This window comes from Vanessa tameamea, chromosome 21 (genome assembly GCF_037043105.1).
Source record: "Vanessa tameamea isolate UH-Manoa-2023 chromosome 21, ilVanTame1 primary haplotype, whole genome shotgun sequence".
Classification (NCBI taxonomy): Eukaryota; Metazoa; Arthropoda; class Insecta; order Lepidoptera; family Nymphalidae; genus Vanessa; species Vanessa tameamea.
The window spans coordinates 6,773,925-6,798,231 of record NC_087329.1 but is presented as its reverse complement, the minus strand read 5'-3'; the positions used below and the strand labels follow the sequence as shown (position 1 = coordinate 6,798,231).

Here is a 24,307-nt window from a genome sequence, read left to right as displayed (position 1 = left end):
TCATCTCGTGCTCGACGGTGAAGGAAAATATCGCGAGGAAACCTGCATGTGTCTAATTTCAACGAAATTCTGCCACATGTGTATCCAACAACCCCAATGGAGCATTGATGGAATATGCTCCAAACCTTCTCCTCAAAGGGAAAGGAGACCTTAGCCCAGCAGTGGGAAATTTACAGTCTGTCGCTGATTGTATCACGGGAAGCAGGAAAAGCTGATATGCCATCCCTATTGTCATTTGTTCATATGGACAATGTAACGAACGATATGAATGGAATCTCACGAAGACAATTGAACAAAGAACTAAAATAGAAATATCACACTTATCGAGTCAGTTGGTGTATGACGAATAATTACTTAGGTATTGTAACGTTATATGATAGACTTTAAGGTTTAAAGACGACCTATGAAATGAGAGTCGTAAAGGGCCTATGGAACAATCTAGAAGCACTTATTTATTTACAAATGGATATATCTCAAAATAAATAAATATTGGACAACATCACATACATTACTCTGATCCCAATGTGAGTAGCTAAAGAACTTGTGTTATGGAAAATCAGAAGTAACGACGGTACCACATACATCCAGACCCAAGAAAACATAGAAAACTAACTTTTTCTACATATACTCGGCCGGGAATCGAACCCGGGACCTCGGAGTGGCGTAGCCATGAAAACCGGTGTACACACTACTCGAACACGGAGGTTGTCAATTAAAAATAATCTGATTCCTTTTTTAAATTGTTTAGTTTATGGCGTAAAAAAATTATAATAATAAATATTTGACAAAGGAATGCTTATCTCTATAGCCTATTTCAATCGAAGTAGGAATAAAGACGAACAAACCATAGAATGATTTGATTTAATTTGATCTTTATTTATAATACAATACTATTACACTTAACTTCTTTTATCCACTTTAATTTTACTTCCAAAATTCCGATAACAGTTTAATCGACGTTCAAACGCCATTTTTTCAAAATCCATAGTGAATATCATAGATTAATCAAGTTCTCGACCAATGATGTCGCGTCAACTTGCTGTCAAATGTTGTTTATTTGACTTTTCTCCTGTTATGGTAGGAAAAAAGTATATACGCGTCCAGCCTCTCTAGAGTTTGAATGATATGAATATGTCATTATAATAATGTAGGTATGGGCAATAAAATTAAATATTATTATAAAGATTAAAATTATGATATTTTCAGTATAGAATTAATAATAAATAAGTAAAACTTGTTTTACTTATTTACAAATATACGTCCCATATTTATATATATATATATATTAATAAACGTTGGATATTAATTATATTGGATAATTAATTGCGTTACTAATCACGGAAGATTAGTATGTTTTCTACTAGGTCATATTACATTTTCTATCACATTTTATTGAGATAGTTATCTCAGCATTTATTTGATGGCATATTGGGATAAGGCTAGGAATATTAATATTACATAATATGACAAGGCTGGTTCATTTTTGTCTAAACGATCGGAATTGCTATTCAATACTGGAAATACTGCTCGCATTTTTGCCACCATTCCACGCGGTCACGATTTGTGGAGGCCTTAGACCAACAGAGGCGTTGAGACCCTAATCATGATACTATGAATTAATTATAATACATATTTTAATTTCAATCAGTAGACTATAATTTATTTACTTATATCGGTAACTTTTAAAACATTAATTAGTAACACTACTAATTATTTAGTGTGGGACCCTCTCATGTGGAGGCCCCAGGGCCCCGGCTGCCCTCCCCTAAATCCGGCCCTGCGTACAGACAGACGCTACAGACAGATTTTGTAATAAAGGTATAGATTATAGAATACTAATAATTTCAAAGTTTATAAGCTTGTTTCTAAATTCATTCAAAAACTTGTCCAACATTTAGAGAACTGTAGGTGTTTCCAACTCTCTATCAATTAACAATACAAGACTAGGGCAAGGCTTAATATTTGAAACGTATTTTTGCATCAAATATTCAATGAAATTACATTTTATTGTTATTGTATTTGATTAGAATATATTCAACTAGGTATTCAAACTTTAAATTAAATAGTATTATTTGAATTTTAACTACAGTTAACAGTTTTTTTTTTATTTATTTAATGTGATGCTAATTGTCAAATTCTAAATGTATATTATGTTGTTCTATAAAACAGTTGAATTGAGTCAACTATGAGACTTAAAAATTACAATAATTATTAACGCCTTTTTTGATATTTGAATACAATCGAATCGAATTTATTTAAAAAAATATCCGATCAATAACAGATCGAAAAATAACAGATCCGGATCCCTGATTGGACGAGACCGGTAATGATTTCTGACCCTAATACAAATATACGCCACTCAGACATCGATACACTACCAAAATGAATCACGAACGTAATTAAAACTCGCTGTCACACGTTTTCTTTGTTAAGTCACCTTTGTACGACCTTGTCTGATGAAAGGAAAACCGTTCCGATCATAAATCCAATTATAGACGACAATATGTCACAACAAGTGCTAATAGAGTTCTATTTAATTTTACTGCGCCGTAGTCAAAAATTAGAATAAGTGGAATTTTATCGTATCCCTTTTTATTTGTTTAAAACTGGCAATCGGGCCTCTTGATAGGAAGAGATCACTGAAGCCCTTTAGCAGTGTAAGAAATATTAACCATGAGAATTAAATGAAGATTTTGACTGAGTTTTCGATTATTGGTAAATTAATTTCAAAGTGAAAGCTAGGAATTTAGGTATTCCATGCGATTTGCCAATAGTTCAGCTATATTGTGCACTACAATCGGTTCTTGATCAATACATCTTTATTAACAACACAACACTATTCACGTAACTACTGCATCCAATTAAATTTTACTACCAACATTCAAATAATAGCTTCGTGGAAATTCAATACGTCATTTTTGCGAATCAATAATGAATTAAATGTTATTTAAGTTCTCGACCAATGATATCACGTCATTTCGATGTATTTGACATGGAAATGACGTGATATATCATTGGTTATTTGTACTCTTGGGGTTCGAATGGGCTAAAGATCTCAAGCTAAATTAATTTAGCGAACTTAACGATTATAATATGCTCGTTAACTTAGCAAGTTAACGAACATATTATACAATTTATTGTTTTAAATGACTTATTAAATTTAGAACTTGAACTCCTTATTGTTAAATCTTTAAAATAATTTTATTTTTTATTTATGCTATTAACATTATTGTCTCCAAAAATGTGGGCAATGCATTCTTTGCCAGTTCTTTACCGCCTTTATGTCACGTCTACGTCACGTCATTTATAAATTTCGTGGGAGTAAAACCGAAGGCCAGCTAGTAAATAATAATTTAAAAAAAAAAAACGTTTATAACATTTTTTTAAGTCAAATATTGATTTTATTTGAATAGTGATGGTATTTCTTTGTCATATAGTAAAAAGAATCGTAACTATGTATAAAATTGTGTTATGTTATTGAGATATAATATATTATATGAAGCTAGGAAGGGAAAAGGAGTCCCGCTACGTACAACGGCTAGGGTATGTTTAATTCGGCCTGATAACATTATATATATTTCTAAATATAGAAATTTTCCAGAATTTTTTTGAAACATTGTTGTTACTTCAAATTGTTTAAAAAAAAACACCAAATCATACAAACTAATTGAAATTACTTAGCAAAATCTTTTAAATATTCAAACAACACCATTGAAAATAAATACCTTACTTTATTGTCCGAGAGCTCACAAATAAAAATGGCGATTTGAGAATAATACGCGTCTTTATTTTACAACGCAGTATTAGGAATAGAGATGTCTCCTAACTATATTTACCATCTACAGCATATTTGACGATGTGCATAAATTGACATTTATTTTTGACTTATACCCTATCGGGGGTGTAACTCAGTGGTAGAGTGTCTGCTTCGCATGCTGAAAGTCCTGGGTTCAAATCCCAGCACCTCCACGCGCATCAAACTTTGATACCTTTTTTGTATCTTCACGACTGAGTTATGTTAATTGACTAATCATTGCCATAATCAAAAAATATAATATATATTAATATATTATGTTATTGTAGGAGGGAACCATTAAAATACATCTGCACACATATATGGCAAAAGGTTCAGGTGGTATAGCATATGCACTGGCATTAAAAAAAATAGATTCGGACCCTGTGCTTATAAGATGTTCCACTGACACATAAATGAAGAAAATACAAGTGAGCACCTTTACCATACGACCTCCCTGGTCGAGTAGTGTGTACACCGGTTTTCATGGGTACGCCACTCCGAGGTCCCGGGTTCGATTCCCGGCCGAGTCAATGTAGAAAAAAGTTCATAACTCTATGTTGTCTTGGGTCTGGGTGTTTGTGGTACCGTCGTTACTTCTGATTTTCCATAACACAAGTGCTTTAGCTACTTACATTGGGATCAGAGTAATGTATGTGATGTTGTCCAATATTTATTTATTTATTATTTACCATAATCATGATCAAAGATCGTCCATTAGACAATAAAAGTAAGCAATCGCTCTGGACTTTGTCTGGGCCTGCGGGAAGTACAGCAATACGTAAATTAAGGAGATATATTAGTAACTTTTTCATAATTATGATGAAATTTCATCCAATAGATAATAAAAATAAACACGGTTATTTAATATTTACATTTTTTTTGGAACCAAAATATTGGTTTACAAATAAATGACACTTAATGAAAGATTTCATTTAAATCAGCTTCCTAAATGTGCATTGTTTTATCTTCGGCTCATACTAATTCTTTATTTGAAATAAAAAAAAAAACATTTAAACATAGAATACTGATATTTAGATCTTGTCTATAATCGACAATCGCCTTGTAAACTTTGTCTAAGCCCGCTGGAATACGATTTCTAATGATACCAAGAGTCAGGCACTCTCGTATCACGAACTTGCTTGATGTCGTACGCAAACTACTGCTAATTGCGTTCATAGAAGCCCTTATGAACTCCAATCACATTTGACTAGTATAGATATATTGACATTATATGTTTGTGAGGCTCTATTAAACACGAACCTAGTTTTCATTTTCAAATATTTTCTGTTTACATGTATCTAACTGCCTCGTTGATCTAGGTGCTAGATACAAGGTCACTGATCCTTGTCTCCGGTCTTGGGCACATAAGTCGGACCGAAAAAAGTTATTGGATTTTAGTGTAAATAAATTCTCAGTAAAATCCAGAAGTCCAGAAGTTGAGTGTGTACTCTCCAGTGCCTCGAAAAGCACGTAGAACGTTTGGTTTTGTGTCTGAACTCTTTCCTATCGTGTCGGAACATCCGCCCCATTGGACTATGAGAGTGAGGTAATAGAGAGTGCACCTGTTTTTGCGCAAACACTTGTGCACTAAAATATGTCCTGCTTTGTTGGTTGATCTCCCTTGAGATTGCCCGCCGAAACCGAAATCAATCAGGTCGACAAAATCATCATTTACAACAGTAACCGCTGCTCCAATGCGGGTCGGTGGATTCACATGTGGCAGAATTTCGTTGAAATTAGACATGCAGGTTTACTCACGATGTTTTCCTTGTGATGATGAATTTTAAATACAAATTAAGCACATGAATGTTCAGTGGTGCTTGCCTGGGTTTGAACCCACAATCATCGGGAAAGATGCATGCGTTCTAACCACTGGGCCATCACGGCATCATTTACATTCAAGTCCTAATATAAATCTCAGATTATAAAATAAGAGACAGTCACTTCACCGTTGTTGTAAACAACATTCATCTTTAGGTAAGGAAAACTAAATTCGATCATTTGAATTAAATTAGAAAAAAAAAAATATTATCAACATATGTTTAATTGTTTATAAATATAATTTGTTAAAAACTTTATACTAAATCATAACTTTACATTAAAATATATATATATATATATATATATATAATCGTTATTAATATTGATTATGTAATTTGAATTTTCCGGTCCAATTTTCAAAATAAAGGAAAAAAACAAAAAGAAATCACAGTTTTATTGAATAATTATGATCAGTTACATCGGTCATACTAACATCACTGTCGGAAGAGCGAATGGAAACAGAGTCCGATTCTGTTTCACTATCACTAGCCGTTGATATGATGAGTCGGTCCATTTCTTCATCTATAAGGCTGTCATTTTTTAAATATTGCTCTTCCAAATGCTCTGCGTGTTTGCATTGAGCAGCCCAATCTTCCGCTGAGATACTCTTAAAAGCCTCTTCGGTTATACTCATTATTTTTTTTGGGTCTTGGGACACGTTTTTATCCGCCACTTTTCTTTTCACAAGGCTCCAGATTTTTTCGATCGGGTTGAGTTCGCAGTGATAAGGCGGCAATTTTAAAATCTCATGGTTGTGAGCTTTCAATAATTCATCCACAGCATATGTCGGTGGACCTTTATTTTTTTTGACAAGATCAAACAATATAGCTTTTGTCCGAGTATTTTAAAAATAGATACCCTTTTCTCGCAGCCACTCTTGCAACTTACTTGTGATGCTTGACATTGTGGGCGCCGTGTGTAATTGTGTACAGTGATAAGGAACGTTATCCATTACCACAAGAGACCTTTCAAGTAGGTTAGGAATCAGTTTTTCCCTCAGCTATTTAAGGAAATTTATTGAGTTCATGTCGTCGTGATAATCTGAAGACTTTGATTGGGATTTGAACATCAACAATGCAACATTTATGAAACCATTTTCTGTCCCTGCATGAGCGATTATCCAGTGACTCCCTAAAGACTCTGAGACCATCAGTCCCGGCTCCTTCTCACTTTGCCAACAACTTTTTGTATGATAAGTATTATGTATTTAGGTCTCGTCTAAATATACGATACGGTCTTTTTTCCAGTGGGATTTCTTCGGATTTTTTCCAAATATCTTGCACGCCATGCGATTATGTCATGGAGTTCCATAAAAAATTTACGTTTGGATTGGCATCGCTTATACTTGAAACCAATGTTATGTTATATTCTGTGCAATGTTGTGATGCTTCCCTGAAAATTTATGTCTTTTCTCAATGCGGCACGTAATTTACCTAATATCGGTAACTCCTTCCTCACAATATAAAAACTGTGATTTTTTTCCCGTATGGCGCACAGATCAAACCCATCCAAGTCGAACTTTTTGGGATGCGGACGACTTTTCCCTGGTGTGACAATTTTTTTTTGAAGTACTCGATGCTGTTATACCTTCTTTTGTAATTCTGGTCACAGTTTTTTCGGACACGCCTGCAATTAAATTAAGAACAAATAAAAAATACTAAAATTAAAAAATATATATCACTTGCAAGTTTTTTTTTTAAATATATATTCATCTTAAAAACAAAAATAATAGGAATATATCAACAATACAATAAAACGGCAAAAAAATCATTGGCACGGCAACCCTAAAACAAACCTGTCATTGCGGCGACTCTCTTGCGAACATTGTTTAGTGGTATTAAAATACCTTGATTCTTTTATTCCGCATCACAGAACTCCTTCACCTTCAATATAATTTCTCGAGCCGAACTTTTTACAACTTTAGGGATCACGAAAAATCCTTATTAACGCACTAATCTAATTAAAAACACACAAACATCTACCACAACAAACGAACTTGATAACATTGACTGACCATTCACATCGACAAACGACAACATGGCCGACCTGTCAAATTTGAAAGTATTTTTTAGTTCCACAATCCACCGCGGGACTTCTTTCATGAAAAGGATTATAAATTGATTCTCGACTTGTAAATATATAATCTTTTATTAACATTATATTTATCAAAAATATATTTGTTTATAAATAAATAATATATTAAACATTTTAATGTCGTTATGGCTTCAATTTAATTATTAATTACGATTCTATCATCTTTTATGACATTTATCGGTGTATGTTTCTTGATATAATTTTCTATAATTTTCTGATCACGACCGATTACTTCAACATTCCTCTTTCCATTTTTAAACATCTGAAATAAAAAAATATAGCATAAGATTCAATTTTTATTTAAATGTCTGTCTGTCTGTGTCTGTTGCTCATTCATTGGCAAACTACTGAACCGAATTTAATGAAATTTGAAATTAAATAAGATTGTACTCCTATGAAGGACATAGGATTTTATATGGCAAAGACCTGACGTCCAACCCCTAAAATGAGATCAAAGCCGCGAGTGACACTAGTTTAAGTGTGTGTGTGTGTGTGTGTGTGTGTGTGTGTGTGTGTGTGTTACCTATATTGTTGCTATCCTAAATCGATCTTACATTATGATATTGCACCAAATATTCTGAATTCAACTTAGGGTTGCATGATAGGAAGTCTTGGCAGTGTACCTTTTGTATAATTTGTGTAAATAAATTTAATAATTCTTACTGTAAATCCATCCCCTCCATCAGCCAAATAAGCTGGTACGATCAAGTGATAGAAAGCTTCAGGGTCTAGCGGCACATCTGACTTTTCGTAACCAACGGACACTGACGTCACTCTTTGTCCTTGCGGTTTAGACACATTATATGTAACTTGCAAACCTAGAACGAATGTAAAGGAAAATTATCAGATGCCCTGGCTTCCTCCTTCCTCGCATCACTAGTCACTCGTACTTATTTATTTGGGGTTGACATAGTACTTAGAAGCCTTTCGCCTAAATACTATGGCTAATGAGACCTTGGGGGGGGGCGGGGTCAATATGTAAATGGAAGCACGCGAAGCCTCCAAATTTGGAAATATATATATCTAGGTAGGTTATGTTTTGCTCAAATCACAATAATATGTTGTTTAGACATCATTATGTTTGAGCGCTTTGCTATGAAACTCAGATTGTAAAATAAAAGGCAGGTGGAACGCGTGGTACATTGTAGTATAGCAACAGAAGTGAATACAAATTCATACATCGCTCCATCAATCGTTCAGGGTCTTTTGCATACTGTATTTACAAAATTAAATTATTAATAACAACTTCGATGAAACACAATGCGCCGACTTCGATGTGGATGGTTTCGTGGATGCTTACAGACACGGCCAACGACTAACAACATTATTAACAAAACAAAATTACTATTAAAAAAAAATTTTACAAGAACATAAAATTAAAATAATTAATAGCAAAATATTTTAATTTGTGGTTTTCTAATGTTATTACAAAAACAGTATAACAATGATACGCCTGACCGTATTTCGCGCTGCCTCCCGCCAAAGTCGAATTAATTTAAAAGCAATTTGACAGTTTGACGTATGACGTTCGGAAAGTACACTAATTCTCCTTATAATCTTATATATTAATAGAGTAAGCCGATTTTTGTCCCAGTGATTATGGGACGATAGCTGCACATAAAAAATCGGTTATGGTCTCATTTTGAGGCTCCAGCCGTAGATGTGCAGAAAAATAAAGAGAATTCTTGATTGCAATTTACTAAATTGTTACAATTCAAAACCTAATTAATTTTAGAGAGCCGAAATTATATTACTGGCTGGTTAGAGTATAAGAAAAAAAATTGAAAACCGTAAACAAAATTTAAAAAATGTTATCGACAAACTCCAATTCTAACTTAAGTAATGTACTTTATTTGACATTAAAAATTTCATTTAAATAAAGTTTCATAATTTTGGCGCCAAATGTAGATAGATTTTTTAAAATAATATACATGCAATTAACAAACCTGACAGTTGCAAGACATAAGGTCCCTTGAATGGTGTCATATCCCACGCGTCGGAAACACTTCGTTCGAGGGCTAGCTTCACGTCCTTGCCTTGCAGTTCGAATGATTGTATGCGATCGTTGAACGGTAATAGTTCGAATATTACTCCTTTGGTTATTTCTAAAACGAATAATATTAAAAAGTGTGTTTTTTATTTCTAATAAATAGGCGAACTTGCCGTGGGCGCCTTATGGTAGGCGAATGGTAACACAACGACCATAAACAAAAAACAAAAAAACAACAAAAAAAAAAAAACAAATAACCACCATAACTTTTATCACCAATACGCTACTTGGAATTACAAATATCTCATGTGCTTGGAACTACACTGAATGTCTCAATCATAAGATGTATTATTTTAACTTTAAAGCCATAAATCTGTATCTATACTAATATATATATTATAAATGTGAAAGTAACTCTGTCTGTCTGTCTGTCGCTCTTTCACTGCCAAACCAATGAACATCGGCCCGGTATTGTAATACTCACTTCCACTCGGTATGGTAGACTTGATGTTACCGCGTTGAATAAACGATATATAATTGATATTAGATCGCAGCGTCTTTCCCTGAAATCAATATAGAATACATTGTTGTGAACTGTTGTTGTTTAATAATGGTTTGTCGTTTCAGTAGCATACCAATGGGGTAGGTTCTGTACCAGCCACTTACATTTAACCCACCGCCAAAAAGCAAATTGGATTCCAGTTTGAAAGCTGAGATAATTTTAAGTTACAAAGTACATTAAAGAACTGGTAATTGGCGGCGTTTTGAAGAGTAGGTGATATATATTGCTTACAATAATAAATATTTACAGCTGGTACAGAGTGAAATAGCGTTAAGCCCTTTTGTATAATAAAGTTTTGTTGTTCAATATAAGTTTAAAAAAAGTCACAAGTCTGTATATTGACTCGGACTATTCCTCAATCTTTCGTACTTACAAATTCAGTTAACGAGTCAACCAAAAGATCGCCAAGCGCGCACTCCCCGAAGACACACTTCTCGAAATATAATGTAGTTTTACTCTCCCCGATCACTTCTTGCTCCGCTTTGTGGACCATCTCCGCGTACGGTGCTAGGCGAGTTTTGATGTCATCGTCTTTATTGTCATGTAAATAGAAATATTCTTACTGATATGCGTTACGAGATTAAATTGAATGTTAAATAAAAACCGAGAAATACCGGCAAGGCCAAATAGTTACATATATTATCAAATAATATATAAATATATTTGTTTATACATATGTATAAAAATAAACGAACACAAGCTCAAACCTTTTATCATCTGTACCTCTTCGTCTTGAATTGTATTATTAACCTTAGCAATCAATGTTTTTAAGATAAGATTTAAATAAAAAAGATTCAGTAAAATAAAAAATATCAAAGACTGTATTAGGAAATATTTCATAGTCGCGTATCACTTTTTTATAAAGACTATATATTGAACGGAAAATTTTAATAATTTATAATGACAAATTTTATAGAAGTTTCAATTTAAAATGAATTTCAATTTAAAATAATTTATAATAATTTAAGTTTCTATTGATTATTTCTTGTTACCATCAAAAAATAAATACCTATTCGAATATCATATGTTAAAAATTTTGTGTTTAATAGCCGAATTATTGAAAAACAACTATATAATATCAATCAAACAGATATAACGGGGCAGCATATATTGTATAATTATAATTGTAGTAGTTTGATATCGAGGTCAAGTTCATAACATAAAGCTTATAAATAATTTATCAATAATGATAGCACTTAATTATATTTTTGTAAAAGTGTAATGACGACATGACAGATTTAAGTGTTGTCTTTTGGTATTTTAATCACTACCCATAGAGATGGTTAATTTTCATGTAGTTAATGTCATGTCAACGTTCATTCATTTCTGTTCGCATTTTATAAATTGTAATGAAAAAATTATGTCCTTTTGATTAATAATTTACGACTTTAAATCTAATTAATACGCAGTTTGATATTTAAATTTAAATACTTCTATGAAAATGTGACTGAAATCTATCATTAATGTTAACGCATATTACGTCGTTATATGTTTATATATATAGTCAAGTGCTGCGTTGCCGCATTTACGTGTAACATGGTGGACGTACTGAGTTGAACAGTTCACAGAACGCTACTGAAACGTAAAAAGTTAATCACGATAGTTCAGCGACATCGGCAACAGTGGTTTTTTTTCGTGAAAAAACATATGAAGTTTCTGAAAATCCTTTTTTTGGCCGCGCATTGACAGCGATACATATACTTTTTTATCATTTTAGTTCGATTTCGTCAACTTCTGATACGAAAAACACGGAGTTAAATGAGGCTTTTATTCTCAAATATTTCTTTCAAATCGTCGGCTAAGTCCCTTTTTCTTTTTTCCATTCGATCAGCGTAATCAACTCTATTGTATATTCCAAATTTATCGAAAATTAGACAAGTAGATATATATTTTACATACATCATTAAGGACGAGTATAGACACTCAGTCTCAAATTTGACATAACTGATTGTTGCAGAACAATTGGAAATGTCAAATTTGACGTTAATGTCCAGACCAGTTTCATCCACAGCGGGCATTCTCAAGAGGGACAAGCGATCAGCGCAAGACATCAGCGATCTGTTATAATGCACAAGTGTGCGCACACAGAATCCACTCCCTGTTCCCTTGCTCTTATAAACCGATGGGTTGGCAAGATAGGATACGACCGAGAAGAGTACAGACAAGATCAACGACATTACTTGCTTTCTGAGAGTAAACAATTATCGACAGAAAAACCCGATAACTTTTTATTGACCCCAAATTTGAACCCAGCATTTTTTCTTTCAAGCAATGGAAACATTCAGAAAGGTACCAGAACCCCTGGAGGGGAAACCGGGTTATGTGAGATTGTGTGGACCCACCCGGTGGCTGTCGTCGGTATTGGATAGGCTGCGGGATCGGGTCGGTATAACGCGGCCTTTCCGCACATGTAGCGGTACTTTCTGTGCCACCTGTTTATAAGCTAGCTAGACCAACGAAGCAGCCAAAAATTCAATTATGTGAATGAAATGGTCACGTGCCACTGTTAAGCGTTTCTTGAATACAACAATCAGACTTGAAATATAACACTTATAACTAATGTTTCTATTTTAATACACACCCTCAGGTAGAGATCGATCCAAGAATATGGGACCTCCGACCCATTTCACGTAGTCACCGCGAAAATCGAAGGAAACAGTCAGACTTCCCATATACTTAGTAAAAGCTGAAGCTTGAACTATCAAAACCTAAAACGAAAAACCTTTTAAACTTTCAAAAGGAAATAATGTATATAATAAGAATAGTTTATAGAATAGTTTGGGCATCTGAAAACTTGACAGAACGTTGAATATAGAAACTTTTTTTTAATATAAAATATGTAGACGGACTAGCAAATGTCACCAGCACTCAAAAATATTGGCGCTAACCATCACCTGGCGAACTAAGATGTTATGTCTCTTGTGCCTGTATTAACACTGGCTCACTCACTCTTTAAATACAACAATATATGAGTACTGTTATTTAGCGGTAAAGTACGTGATATGTGGGTGGGCCAAACTAGCTCGAACAAAGCCTTACTATCAATTAAAAGCACTCAGATTTATTTTACAAGATTCAGATGGAGAGTGAGTCAGTGCGACCATTTATGATTTAAGAACTGGTATCTATGGTAGAATTGGTACCCTAAAGTGCCAATGTCTGTCAGTGTCAATCGGCTGAAGGTGATCACTAGCCACCACATCCTCATTTGGTTGCCAGTTTGCATTAGACGGTCGCTTAGCTCAATCGACAATATTATTGGTGAAAGGTAAAAGGTAAAGTGACGTCTAGCGCCTAATTCCTGCTGTGTTGGAGGGTAGACGAGTTGAGGAGAGTGGACGGGGATTGCGTGAGATGTATAAATAGGTTGCTCGGGATAGAATCTATTAGTCAGCAGTGTAAAAGTGTTGTTAAATAATTACCAGTATACTGATTTAGAAGATAAAAACTATAATGATTGTATTTAATCTGTGATAAGGTGATTTGTGAAAAAAAAACTATTATTATTTTTCCTGACTACCTCACAATGAGAATAGACCTTTCTCTCGACCATATTTATGTCGTCAGTCTCCATTATAATTTTCTAAAGTTTTAGTCAGACATACCTTATGTTTTTTGTTGGTGTTCGTTTCAACGAACACAGGGTATGGTCCGGCTACTTCCTCTCCGCTCGGCGCTGGACCGTTCCATAACAATGAGTGGGTATGACCGCCTACTATTATATCTATATGTTCGCCATAATCACGGGCAAGTTCTCTGAAAATATTATGAAGTCATCAATTTTATTAAAAAATTACGTAAACAGTATACCTACGTTAAAATTGAAAATATCAGAGAATAGAACCAAAATCCATGAAATCCGGAATTGCCACTTATTAAAGTGACCGAACACTGTTTGAAAATCTTGTATATATGCGACAAAATTTTTAACACATACCACAAACAAGTACATGATAAATTGTTTATTTGAAGTAAATGAAATTTAGTATACCATGTAGTATACCTTGGGATTAATGCACTCAGCATTAATCCCAAGGAAAGCTAGGACCTCCCATTCTAACAAGTTTTTTGTCAGATTACAAAAGTTCCTCAACCCATAAACATTTTATTTAGCATAAACTATAAAATATTTTTACCGTGTTGGTATTATTTTATTTGAATAGAATTAAAGATAATTCTGCGATAATACCCACTTGTCCACGTCAAGGCCGCAGTGCGAGAGTACAATTATGATATCAATTCCCTTATCGTTCAGCGCTTCAGCTTCCCGTCTCACAGCTTCACGTGGATCAGTGAATTCCACGTTACCCGCTGAAGATAAGATCTGCAATTCGATAAAATAAAAGCATTTATATGAAACATCTTTCAGCACCGAGTAAACGCGTACATCTTAACCGATGATTGCGGATTCAAACCCAGGCAAGCACCACTAAATTTTCATATGCTTAATTTGCGTTTATAATTCATCTCGAGTTAGGGGGTGAAGGAAAACATCGTGATAAGCCATGCAGGTTTACTCACGAAGTTTTCAACGTGATGATATGATAAACCACATGATGTGTCTAATTTCAACGTAGTTCTGCCACCTGTGAATCCACCAACCCTAACCTTCGCCCCAAAGGGAGAGGAGGCCTTAGTCCAGCAGTGGGAAATTTACAGCCTGTAACTATTACTATTATAGCATCGCGACTCGTATGCCGCGACGACAAACGGCATGACGATTTTTATACCGTCATACCTCGTCATACATAACACACGAGCTTTTTATTAAAACTGGACTATGTAGTGAGCAACTAAATAGTGTATACAATGTACATCTTCTAGCATGTTTGAAAATCATACATATTTAAAAAAAAAACTCGACATGTTTATATTTATTGGTTTTCATTTATTATAAACTTCTCAAACTTCTCAAAGTAGGAAGGAGACCTTGGCTAGCAGTGGAACATGTACAAGCTGTCTGTCTGTCTGTCTGTCTCATCTGTGATGCCGATTTTTTTGTTGTAATTATAAATTATTCTAAATATACACTTTTTTTTTTTTTTAATAATTTCGATGGCTTAATCGATATATTCGTTTAACATATATAGTATTATGATATACAAAGACAGCTAAGATACGCTTATCATCAATATCATATCGAGTGAAAGTGAAAAGCTGATACATTTTCCACGTGAAAACGTGTTGAATATCATGTTAACGATAGGAATGATGAACAATAAATACAAGTAATTTATATACAGGGTTTTTGGTAATTCGACGTATTCCCGTTAGGAGGTGATAGGGGTGACTATTTGCGATAATTTTAACCCCCATATGCATTATGCAAAAGTGAACCATTTTTGAGTTATCGCGTTTTTTAGATTTTTTCAAAATAAGTCAAAAATGCAACTTCGAAAATTTATTAAAAAAAAATTATCAATTAAAATCTATTTTTTTCTTCTGATTTATAAAAACGATTAAACACTGGATATTTTTCAATATTTAAACAATAATTATCGGTCTAAATTTAAAAATGCGAGACGGAAAACGATATTATTTCAATATATTTTTTTATTGATTTTTATTCAGAAATAAAATGATCAGAAAGGACGCTGGTGGAACTTAGCTACTGAACTGTTTATGTATCTAAATTTTATTTTAAATTTATTTTTATAAAGTTAAATGCTCTAATTTTTAATTTCTGCTATTAATTAATAAAAATAAATCCGCATCCGCATCTGAAGATGTGAACGTAAAAAAATCCGCATTCGCATTCGTATCCTTATGTTATACTTCAGAGTATAACATATAGAATCTTATCATTGGATATGTAATTTGTCGGATTACAAGGTACTATTTTGTAAAAAATTCGGGACTATAGGGTGTCTTAAGCGGTACTCTATAATCCGACAAATTCGATAGTCCGATACTGCCCTGCAAAAAGTGGATCCACTCTAAAAGGGGATCCACTGTATAATACTTATATAGATATAAATATGTTATGCCAACATAAACTTGGTTTATCTCGACATAACTTATTAAAACTGTGACGTCATCTTGACCGAGTTCGGCTACAGTGACAAACTATGCAAAAGTGTTTGAGATAACACAGCTGCACTCAATTCCCTCATAATCAAATAGGAAATCCGATGCGATTGGAGAGTTCAAGCGTACGACCAACGGTTTTACGTGCTCTCCGAGGCACGAGAACGTACGCACATTCAACTTTCAGACTCCAGGCTGTTTTCGATATTTTTGTCGATAGTAAAACCCATTAACTATTTAATGGCCTGACCTGGGGTTTTAAACCCAGGACCTCGAGAACTGAGTCCATATATCTAGCCACTAGACCAACAAAACTTTAATAATATATCATCTAATTAAACACTACCCACCTTAGTGTCTGTTGTTATAAGACCTATGATGCCGATTTTTCTTTTCTTACGTTCAATGATTATGCTTGGTTTGTACAGTCCTTGTAAAGCTGGTTCCTTGCTAGTATCCATGTTAGCAGCTATAACGGGTGCTTTTAAGGCTTTGAGATACGGAGCCAGGCCTTGTGGTCCATCATCAAACTCATGGTTACCAATTGCCTGTATCAAATGAATAACAATTGAATATCATTACAAAACACGTTTCAAATTAATACAGTTAAATGTTCAGCCAGTAGAAAAAAAAACGAACAAAAAAATAAAATTAAAATTCGAATTTCGAAAATTTAAAATATGTTAACTTTTCCTCGACTGGGCTAAGACCTCCTCTCCAAGAGAAGGTTTGACACTTATTAATCCTAAGCTTGCTTAGTTATGATTTCACTCTTACGACTCCAGGAACGTAACCAACGTGTGGTTACGACTTCATCCCACGATTTCCTCACGATGTTTTCCTTCACCGTTGATTACGAGATAAAGTACATAAGCAAATGAAATTTCATTGCTGATTGCCTGCCTTGATCCCGCAACCAATGGTTAAGATTCATGTGATTTACTGTAACAAGTTCTTATATCTTCCACTTATTTAAATCACATAATATACCAACATATATAATGAATAATAATTACTAGATGATAATATCTCGTTGTCCGGTTATCATTCTTAGAGGATATATGTATTTAATAAGGTTATTCCCACAATTTACAAATAAATTACATAATAACCTGAACCATCATGCAATTTAAGAACGGAAATGTATAACATTATGTATTCAGTGTCAAATCAAATGTGTATTGTGATTTTCTCTATCATGAGTACATTATAAAAATCTACATACGTAAATTGCACCTTAATATCTTTTGTTAAAGTACAAAATCGTTTAAGTAGTTAAGTTTTTAAAGATGATCCAATTTCCTTTGCTGGTAAGATCTGACTATATGTCTGATAATTTTAAGAGTCGTGCTTTATTATGCAGGCGTGACTTTTTATGGTTATCTACATTTTGTAGGCATAGTGTTGCAGTTATTGCTGGGCTGATGTTGAGGATAATGAAAGTCACTAACTGGTTCACGATTTATTAACGAGACGGTACAATTATACGGACTGTGACGCACTGTCTTACATATACAATGTTTCGACTTTTATACATGATATCAAAGAGTAAGAGATACACAGATGTGAAACATTTTAGTCATAGAACATGTGAGCTTTATCAATAGTTTACTTTAATACCTATGTGCATATACGGCACACAGTAATTGAATTTGATCCAGTTTAATTACAGTCCTGTTTAGATACAAACCATTCACTCATCACAAAACTATACGAAGCGTAAACGATAAACATTGCCGAGTGGTTTTTACCACATACAACTATTTTTAGTTGTCTATATTCACCGAAAGGATTATTATTTAATTAAATTTAGTTTGTTTTTATATAATTATTATGTGGGTGGACTGATAAATAGGCCACCTGGTGGTTAAATGGGCACTTCTGACTTATTGTGACTGAAATATTAACGACTCCTTACTCCATTACGCTACAAACCATGGGAACTAAGATGTTATGTCCATTGAACCGTTACCGATCCAGTCGAGATTACACAAAGCCCTGCTGCCCTTCCTATTGTATTTATGACTGTTTAGGTTATCAATGTTTTTTTTATAACAGTCACTTACGTTCGAAATATTAAAAATGTTTACAAACTTATCTAAGTATCAGTCTGTATCAACTAGAAAAATCTATTATAAAGATAAGCTTTCCTTGATGACAGAATTATTGTTCATATTAATATTCTTAAGAACAGGAGTAGAACATAATAATTAAAAAAAACAAGAGCCTTAATTTGATATGTTACTTGAAGAATGCATATAATAAATATAAATAAATATTGGACAACATCACATACATTACTCTGATCCCAATGTAAGTAGCTAAAGCACTTGTGTTATGGAAAATCAGAAGTAACGACGGTACCACAAACACCCAGACCCAAGACAACATAGAAAACTAATGAACTTTTTCTACATCGACTCGGCTGGGAATCGAACCCGGGACCTCGGAGCGTACCCATGAAAACCGGTGTACACACAACTCGACTACGGAGGTCGTCAAAAATATATAAATTATGTTATAATCTATATCTATACTAATATTATATATGTGAAAGTAAATCTGTTTGTCTGTCTATCTGTCAGTCGGTTGCTCTTTCACGACAAGCACAGAACCGAAGTCAATGAAATTTGATATGAAACAACATTCAACTCCTAGGAAGGGCATTTATTTTTTAACTAAACCCCTAAAAGGCGGGCAAAGCCGCGGACGAAACTAGTTTAATTTAACACAAAAACGTACAAAAAATAGTGTCAATACAGTATCGGTGTACAACGGGAAGTAAAGGGAAATTCACAGCACCGGAAAATTACGGAAATATTCCCGGACACATTTTATGGCCATTGCTCTTCCATTCTCTATTTGGCCATTGAATTAATTTGATCACTGAATTTAAAACAAAATCATTCCATTATTCATTTATGTCACCTTATTCCGCTTGAGTGAGTAGAATAGAAAACAAATTCATATCTTCTATGCATATAATAAAAAAAAATGGAGTGTCTGTTTGTTATACTAAAATAACCGCTTTTTACTAAATGCTTATGTATACACGGTATTTACATTATATATACCGATAAAAATTTTGTCTGTCTGTCTGTTTATTCTGGCTAATCTCTGGAACGGCTGGACCGATAATGATAGGACTTTCAATGGCAGATAGCTAATGTGATATGGAGTAACTTAGGCTACAGCATTTTCTTTTTTGTTAAATTCAAACGCATTAAGTCGCGGGAACACCTAGTTTTTAATAAAAGTACAAAGTTTCTGTAAAGAACCGCGATTAGAATACGTGAATTTTATCCGATGATTCTGTGTTCAAAGCCGATCATACATCACTGAATTTTATGTGCTTATTGTGTTTACAGTTCATCTCGTGGCAGTGAAGGAAAACAACGTGAAGAGGAAAACTGCATTCGACAAATAGAATTTGCCACATGAAATTAATCCACCAATCCATATTTAAGCAGCATGGTGGAGTAAACTCCAAACCTCCTCAGAAATGGGACATTTAACGGCTATTATTTTTCTTTTACAAACCGGAACCAGGGGACCCTTTCACTAAAAAAGCGATCTCTGATACACAACCTTTGGGAAACAATCTGATCAACGCATCTGTTGTTAGCTTGAATTAAGTCGCACACGTTCTATCATTTCAATGGTCAAGAAATTTCCATCGTTTTTAATTTCAGTGCTATTCTATATTTATGCGTAATCATTATCATTATATTATCGTTATGTAATAAAATTGTTATATCTAATTATTCTTTTAATCTTAAAGTTTAATCGAATGATATCAAATAATAATAACATTATCTTTCGTAAGTTAATTATTAGTTAGAAAACTTGGTCTGGGTGGGACAAACCATGGTCTTTTTCTATATAACATAGGTAGGTGGACGAGAAAATAGGCCACCTGATGCTAAGTGGTCACAACCCCCCATAGACAATGGCGCTGTAAGAAATATTAACCATTCCTTACATCGCCGATGCGCCACCAACCTTGGGAACTGAGATGTTATGTCCCTTGTGCCTGTAGTTACAATCTGGTCTAAAAAAGTATTTCGAGTCGGATTACAAGAGTGAGATGAGAGATTAAAAGAACTGGCGGACCGACTTGTGCAATAAAAGAAGTTTTCCGGTATTGGCTATTTGCTGAAAATTGCCGACATATTAACAGATTTGGAAGTCATTATTATATATAAATATTAATAAAAATATAAAAATAGAATTTAACTTAAATTATACTTACATGGGCATCGTGTGGCAGCAAATTCATAAATTCCTGAGTGACATTCCACTTCAGAAGTGTATACCAATAAGTTCCTTGGAAACTATCACCAGCGTTTAGCAGTATGGAATCTGGTTTCTCCTTCTTCAACGATTCAATCTTTTTAAACAGACGAGGAAATCCACCGAGGCAGGAGTAATTGTTGTACCGACATGTTGGAGTTTCCACTGATGTTTCCTCAAATCTAAAATGTAAAAATTATGCAATTGCAAAGTAAATTTTCCACTGCTAGGCAATTGCTTAGAAGATTATGAGGTTATTCTGATTTTACAGCGAGTAAGAATTTATTAAAAAGCCGAGATGGCCCAAATGATGAAACTCGTGGATCTAAATCAGACGCCACGATTGTTTAATAGAATTAATGTATCTTATCTTCTATCGTATATACAGATAGCCAGAAATCCTTAGTTTAACAAACTTAGTAACAATCAGTCTTTGCACAAAACAAATAACAAATAAGTGCTACTTAAAATTAATTAGTTAATACGTCATCACGTCAAGTCTTTTTTAATACATTATGGTTAAGTTTTAAAATCATAATGACAATTAAAATATACTTTAATCATTTTACGGTGTTAAATTTAATAACCGGGTAGGATGAACAATCATATACATCTATATTTTTGTAACCTGTATGACCGTCAACGATTATAACCAACGAGCACTTCCACCATTCATACAACCCTGTACAAATTTAACATAAGTTTTAAATTTAGCTACAAGCAAATGTAAAATATTGAAACAAAACAAATACTCTGCCCTAGGAAGAATGTACTCGACTTTGTCCTCTCGAAATCTTGTTGAATATTTGTGAACAGTGCGAGGTCTGATCAAAAGATACGGTAATTTTTATGGCATAGTGAGAGAATCTCGTGCATGGCGGTGGAAAAAAAGGATTATTTAGATAAAATTCTAATATAATTATTATAATTCTAATCAGCATTTCAGAAGCGTGGTGAATAAACTGCAAACTATCTTTTTAAGAGAAGAGAATGCTTTTGGCAGCAATGAAACATTAATAGAAAAAAATAACTAACACTAAGTAAGATGGCCCAGTGGTTAGAACGCGTGCATCTTAACCGATGATTTCATGTGCTTAATTTGTGTTTATCATTCATCTCGTGCTCGGCGGTGAAGGAAAACATCAAGAGGAAACCTGCATGTGTCTAATTTCAACGAAATTCTGCCACATGTGTATCCTACCTACCCGCATCGGAGCAGCGTGGTGGAATATGCTCCAAACCTTCTCCTCAAAGGGAGAGGAGGCCTTTAGCCCAGCTGTGGGAAATTTACAGGCTGCTATTGTAATGTAAGTAAGTTAAGCTTTTTCGGATAAATTATTTCGCTTCCGGATGTACACAGTCGTATGTATCATTCAGTTCGTTTGTGTAGGTACTACCCAATAAACTAATTGCACAACCAAACACCAATGAATACTTAATATTGATGTTTGGTTTAAAGGGTGAGTGAGCCAGGTATAAAGGACCTAATAATTTAGTTATCAAGATTGGTGACACATGAATGATGTAAGGAATTGTTAATATTTCTTACAGCTCCAATGTCTATGAGTGGTGTTACCACTGACCACTATGTATTCCATTTGATAGTCTGTTTATCTATTGTAATATAAACGCCTTATGGGACTTGTCAAATAAAAATGAGCTGAAACTCGAGGGTTTTATAGAAGCCATTGTAAAGTTGCACTATACATCATCTGACTCCATTATTGATTCAGCTGCATAATACGAAATTGTTCTATTGTCACCAGATACATCTACGATAAATTTGTAAGTACCTTCATAAACTGATACGTCAATAATAACGGGGAGCAGTTTATATAAAAATGACTTCCAAGATTTCTTTACATGTAAGTAGAGTTTATACGTTAAATTGTGTGCTGTTAAGTTCCAATTACATCAACAATAACATAAGTAAATGTTATATTTTGTGCTTTGAAACCTCGGACTAAAAAACATAAGGCAGATGGAGCGTACGGAATATTCTAGCGATGCAACAACACGTATTATATCAATATGAAATTTTACCGACCAAACGGGAATTTTACCCTTGCAAACTATTATTCCAATTCAGTTCATAAATGACGGAGTTCTGAGTACAAATACTCGGTAGTACGAAACGACGCGTCTTTTTTTATACGTTATAAGTATCGTCACGTTAATTGTTAATAATTTACGTATTAATAAATTATTGATTGCACACACTACCGGGTATTTGCATTCGCTTTTGTTACTCTTTGCCTTTCAATAGTTTACGTTATAACTTGGTTACCATAGCAACTGGAGGAAAAATTATGAATAATAAAATGAATATTATTGATACAGATTACAGCACTGAGCATTTATTAAATACATGTTCTATGGGACGATCTTTTCTAAGAACTTTACCAAAAACAGCTATACGAGCATATGTGTTGATCTATATAACCCAAATAAAAATTTACAATAACGTCGATTTATAATTCTTACTGATCCTGAATTAAATAATTATTATTTTGTATTGCTAACAAGAAATATACGCAATTACTTAAATTAGGTTTTCAAATATTTAAACAAAACTTACCTTGCATGAAAATCGTTGTAATGAATAATGTCAAGTTCATACAATCCTTCGAAAGGTAGAGCGAATGTTAAAACAACACCAAATATAAAATGAAACTGCAATATTTCAAATATTATCGAACGCATATTGATATTTCAATATTTTATTGTATACATTTAATATACTTGACGTTTATCCATAGACGTCTACACGCTCACTGAATTAAATACAAACTGAATAAGTTGTATCACTGACAGTGAATTGAGTGACTTGATGGGTTAGTCAACGGCTACATTATCGGTCTCCGGCGTTTCGTCTTATCGCGGTAAAAGTAGCGAAATCATTTGTCAATCGTAATTGACACTAGACTCCAAAGTTCGAGACTGATTCGCTAATATACAGTGACGAGACATTAAGACAAAAACATCATCCAGAACGGTCGTACGGCACGTATCACGACGCAAGCGCGCACTTCGTTACACGAATAATTAAATTAATTCAAGAAAGCCTTCGACTTGTTATATCGTTGTTTTTTTTTTTAATTATTTCTTTCTTAGTTTTATTATCAATGTGAAAGTTTATCCTAACTATCCGACCATGACGCGCCAATACACAAGTACTCGTGAACTTCTAAATCACTCGGTAGTTATGTTTAGTGTCAAGTCCGACTAGGGGAATAATTTCTCATCAGTTACTTTAATGGCAGACATATTCTATACTTTGCGTTGTAGTTAAGTGCTGTGAAGGGTAAGTAAACCAGGGTAATTATAGGCACAAGAGTTATAACATCTTTAATCATCTCTTACGACGTGCATATGATCACTTATTGTGCAAAACTCATCACTACATATCCACGGTTCAGAACAATATCCTCAGCAATGTACGAATCATTAACAATTCAATTATTTCGAGGGTTGTTGATACAAAGAAAGAAAACATGAATATCTTTAAAGTATGGAAAATCAAATCATCTTGTACGAATTATTTAAAGACATTAAAACAACGTCATGAGTGGATTTTTGTGTGTTCGAATGATTTATACAAATACATAATATAAGTTTAATTATATCTTTTATCAAGGTCAGGTCACTCAAAGGGCTATGAAGAAGGTTATGCTCGGACTTTCTTTACGAGATCGAATCAGAATTGACGCGATCTATAGGCATA

At 33.8% G+C, this 24,307-nt stretch overlaps 1 protein-coding gene and 1 non-coding gene across 2 annotated transcripts; one reads left to right on the top strand and one right to left on the bottom strand.

The window, feature by feature from the left end:
- The first annotated feature begins 3,897 nt into the window (after nt 1-3,897).
- Nucleotides 3,898-3,969, top strand: Trnaa-cgc (transfer RNA alanine (anticodon CGC)). Its single transcript has one exon. It is a non-coding gene; the product is annotated as a tRNA-Ala (tRNA).
- Nucleotides 3,970-7,836: 3,867 nt separating this feature from the next.
- On the bottom strand, nt 7,837-23,466 carry LOC113395660 (apyrase-like). The gene is made up of 11 exons (XM_026633317.2): nt 23,162-23,466; nt 20,543-20,765; nt 16,641-16,838; nt 14,457-14,587; nt 13,869-14,019; nt 12,845-12,971; nt 10,637-10,794; nt 10,186-10,264; nt 9,658-9,816; nt 8,375-8,529; nt 7,837-7,973 (listed from the first exon to the last, which is right to left on the bottom strand). Exons 1-11 carry the CDS (start codon nt 23,284-23,286, stop codon nt 7,848-7,850), a joined length of 1,632 nt encoding a protein of 543 aa, XP_026489102.2. The 5' UTR covers nt 23,287-23,466; the 3' UTR covers nt 7,837-7,847.
- Nucleotides 23,467-24,307: the final 841 nt, after the last annotated feature.

Bases quoted from the DNA above. Each gene is read 5' to 3' on its own strand.
- LOC113395660 (XM_026633317.2), bottom strand. From the start codon at position 23,286: ATGCGTTCGATAATATTTGAAATATTGCAGTTTCATTTTATATTTGGT. The intron at 16,839-20,542 runs GTAAGTATAATT...CATTTGATACAG, and splicing joins TGCTGCCACACGATGCCCAT to GCAATTGGTAACCATGAGTT. The intron at 8,530-9,657 runs GTTTGTTAATTG...CATTCGTTCTAG, and splicing joins TTATGTCTTGCAACTGTCAG to GTTTGCAAGTTACATATAAT.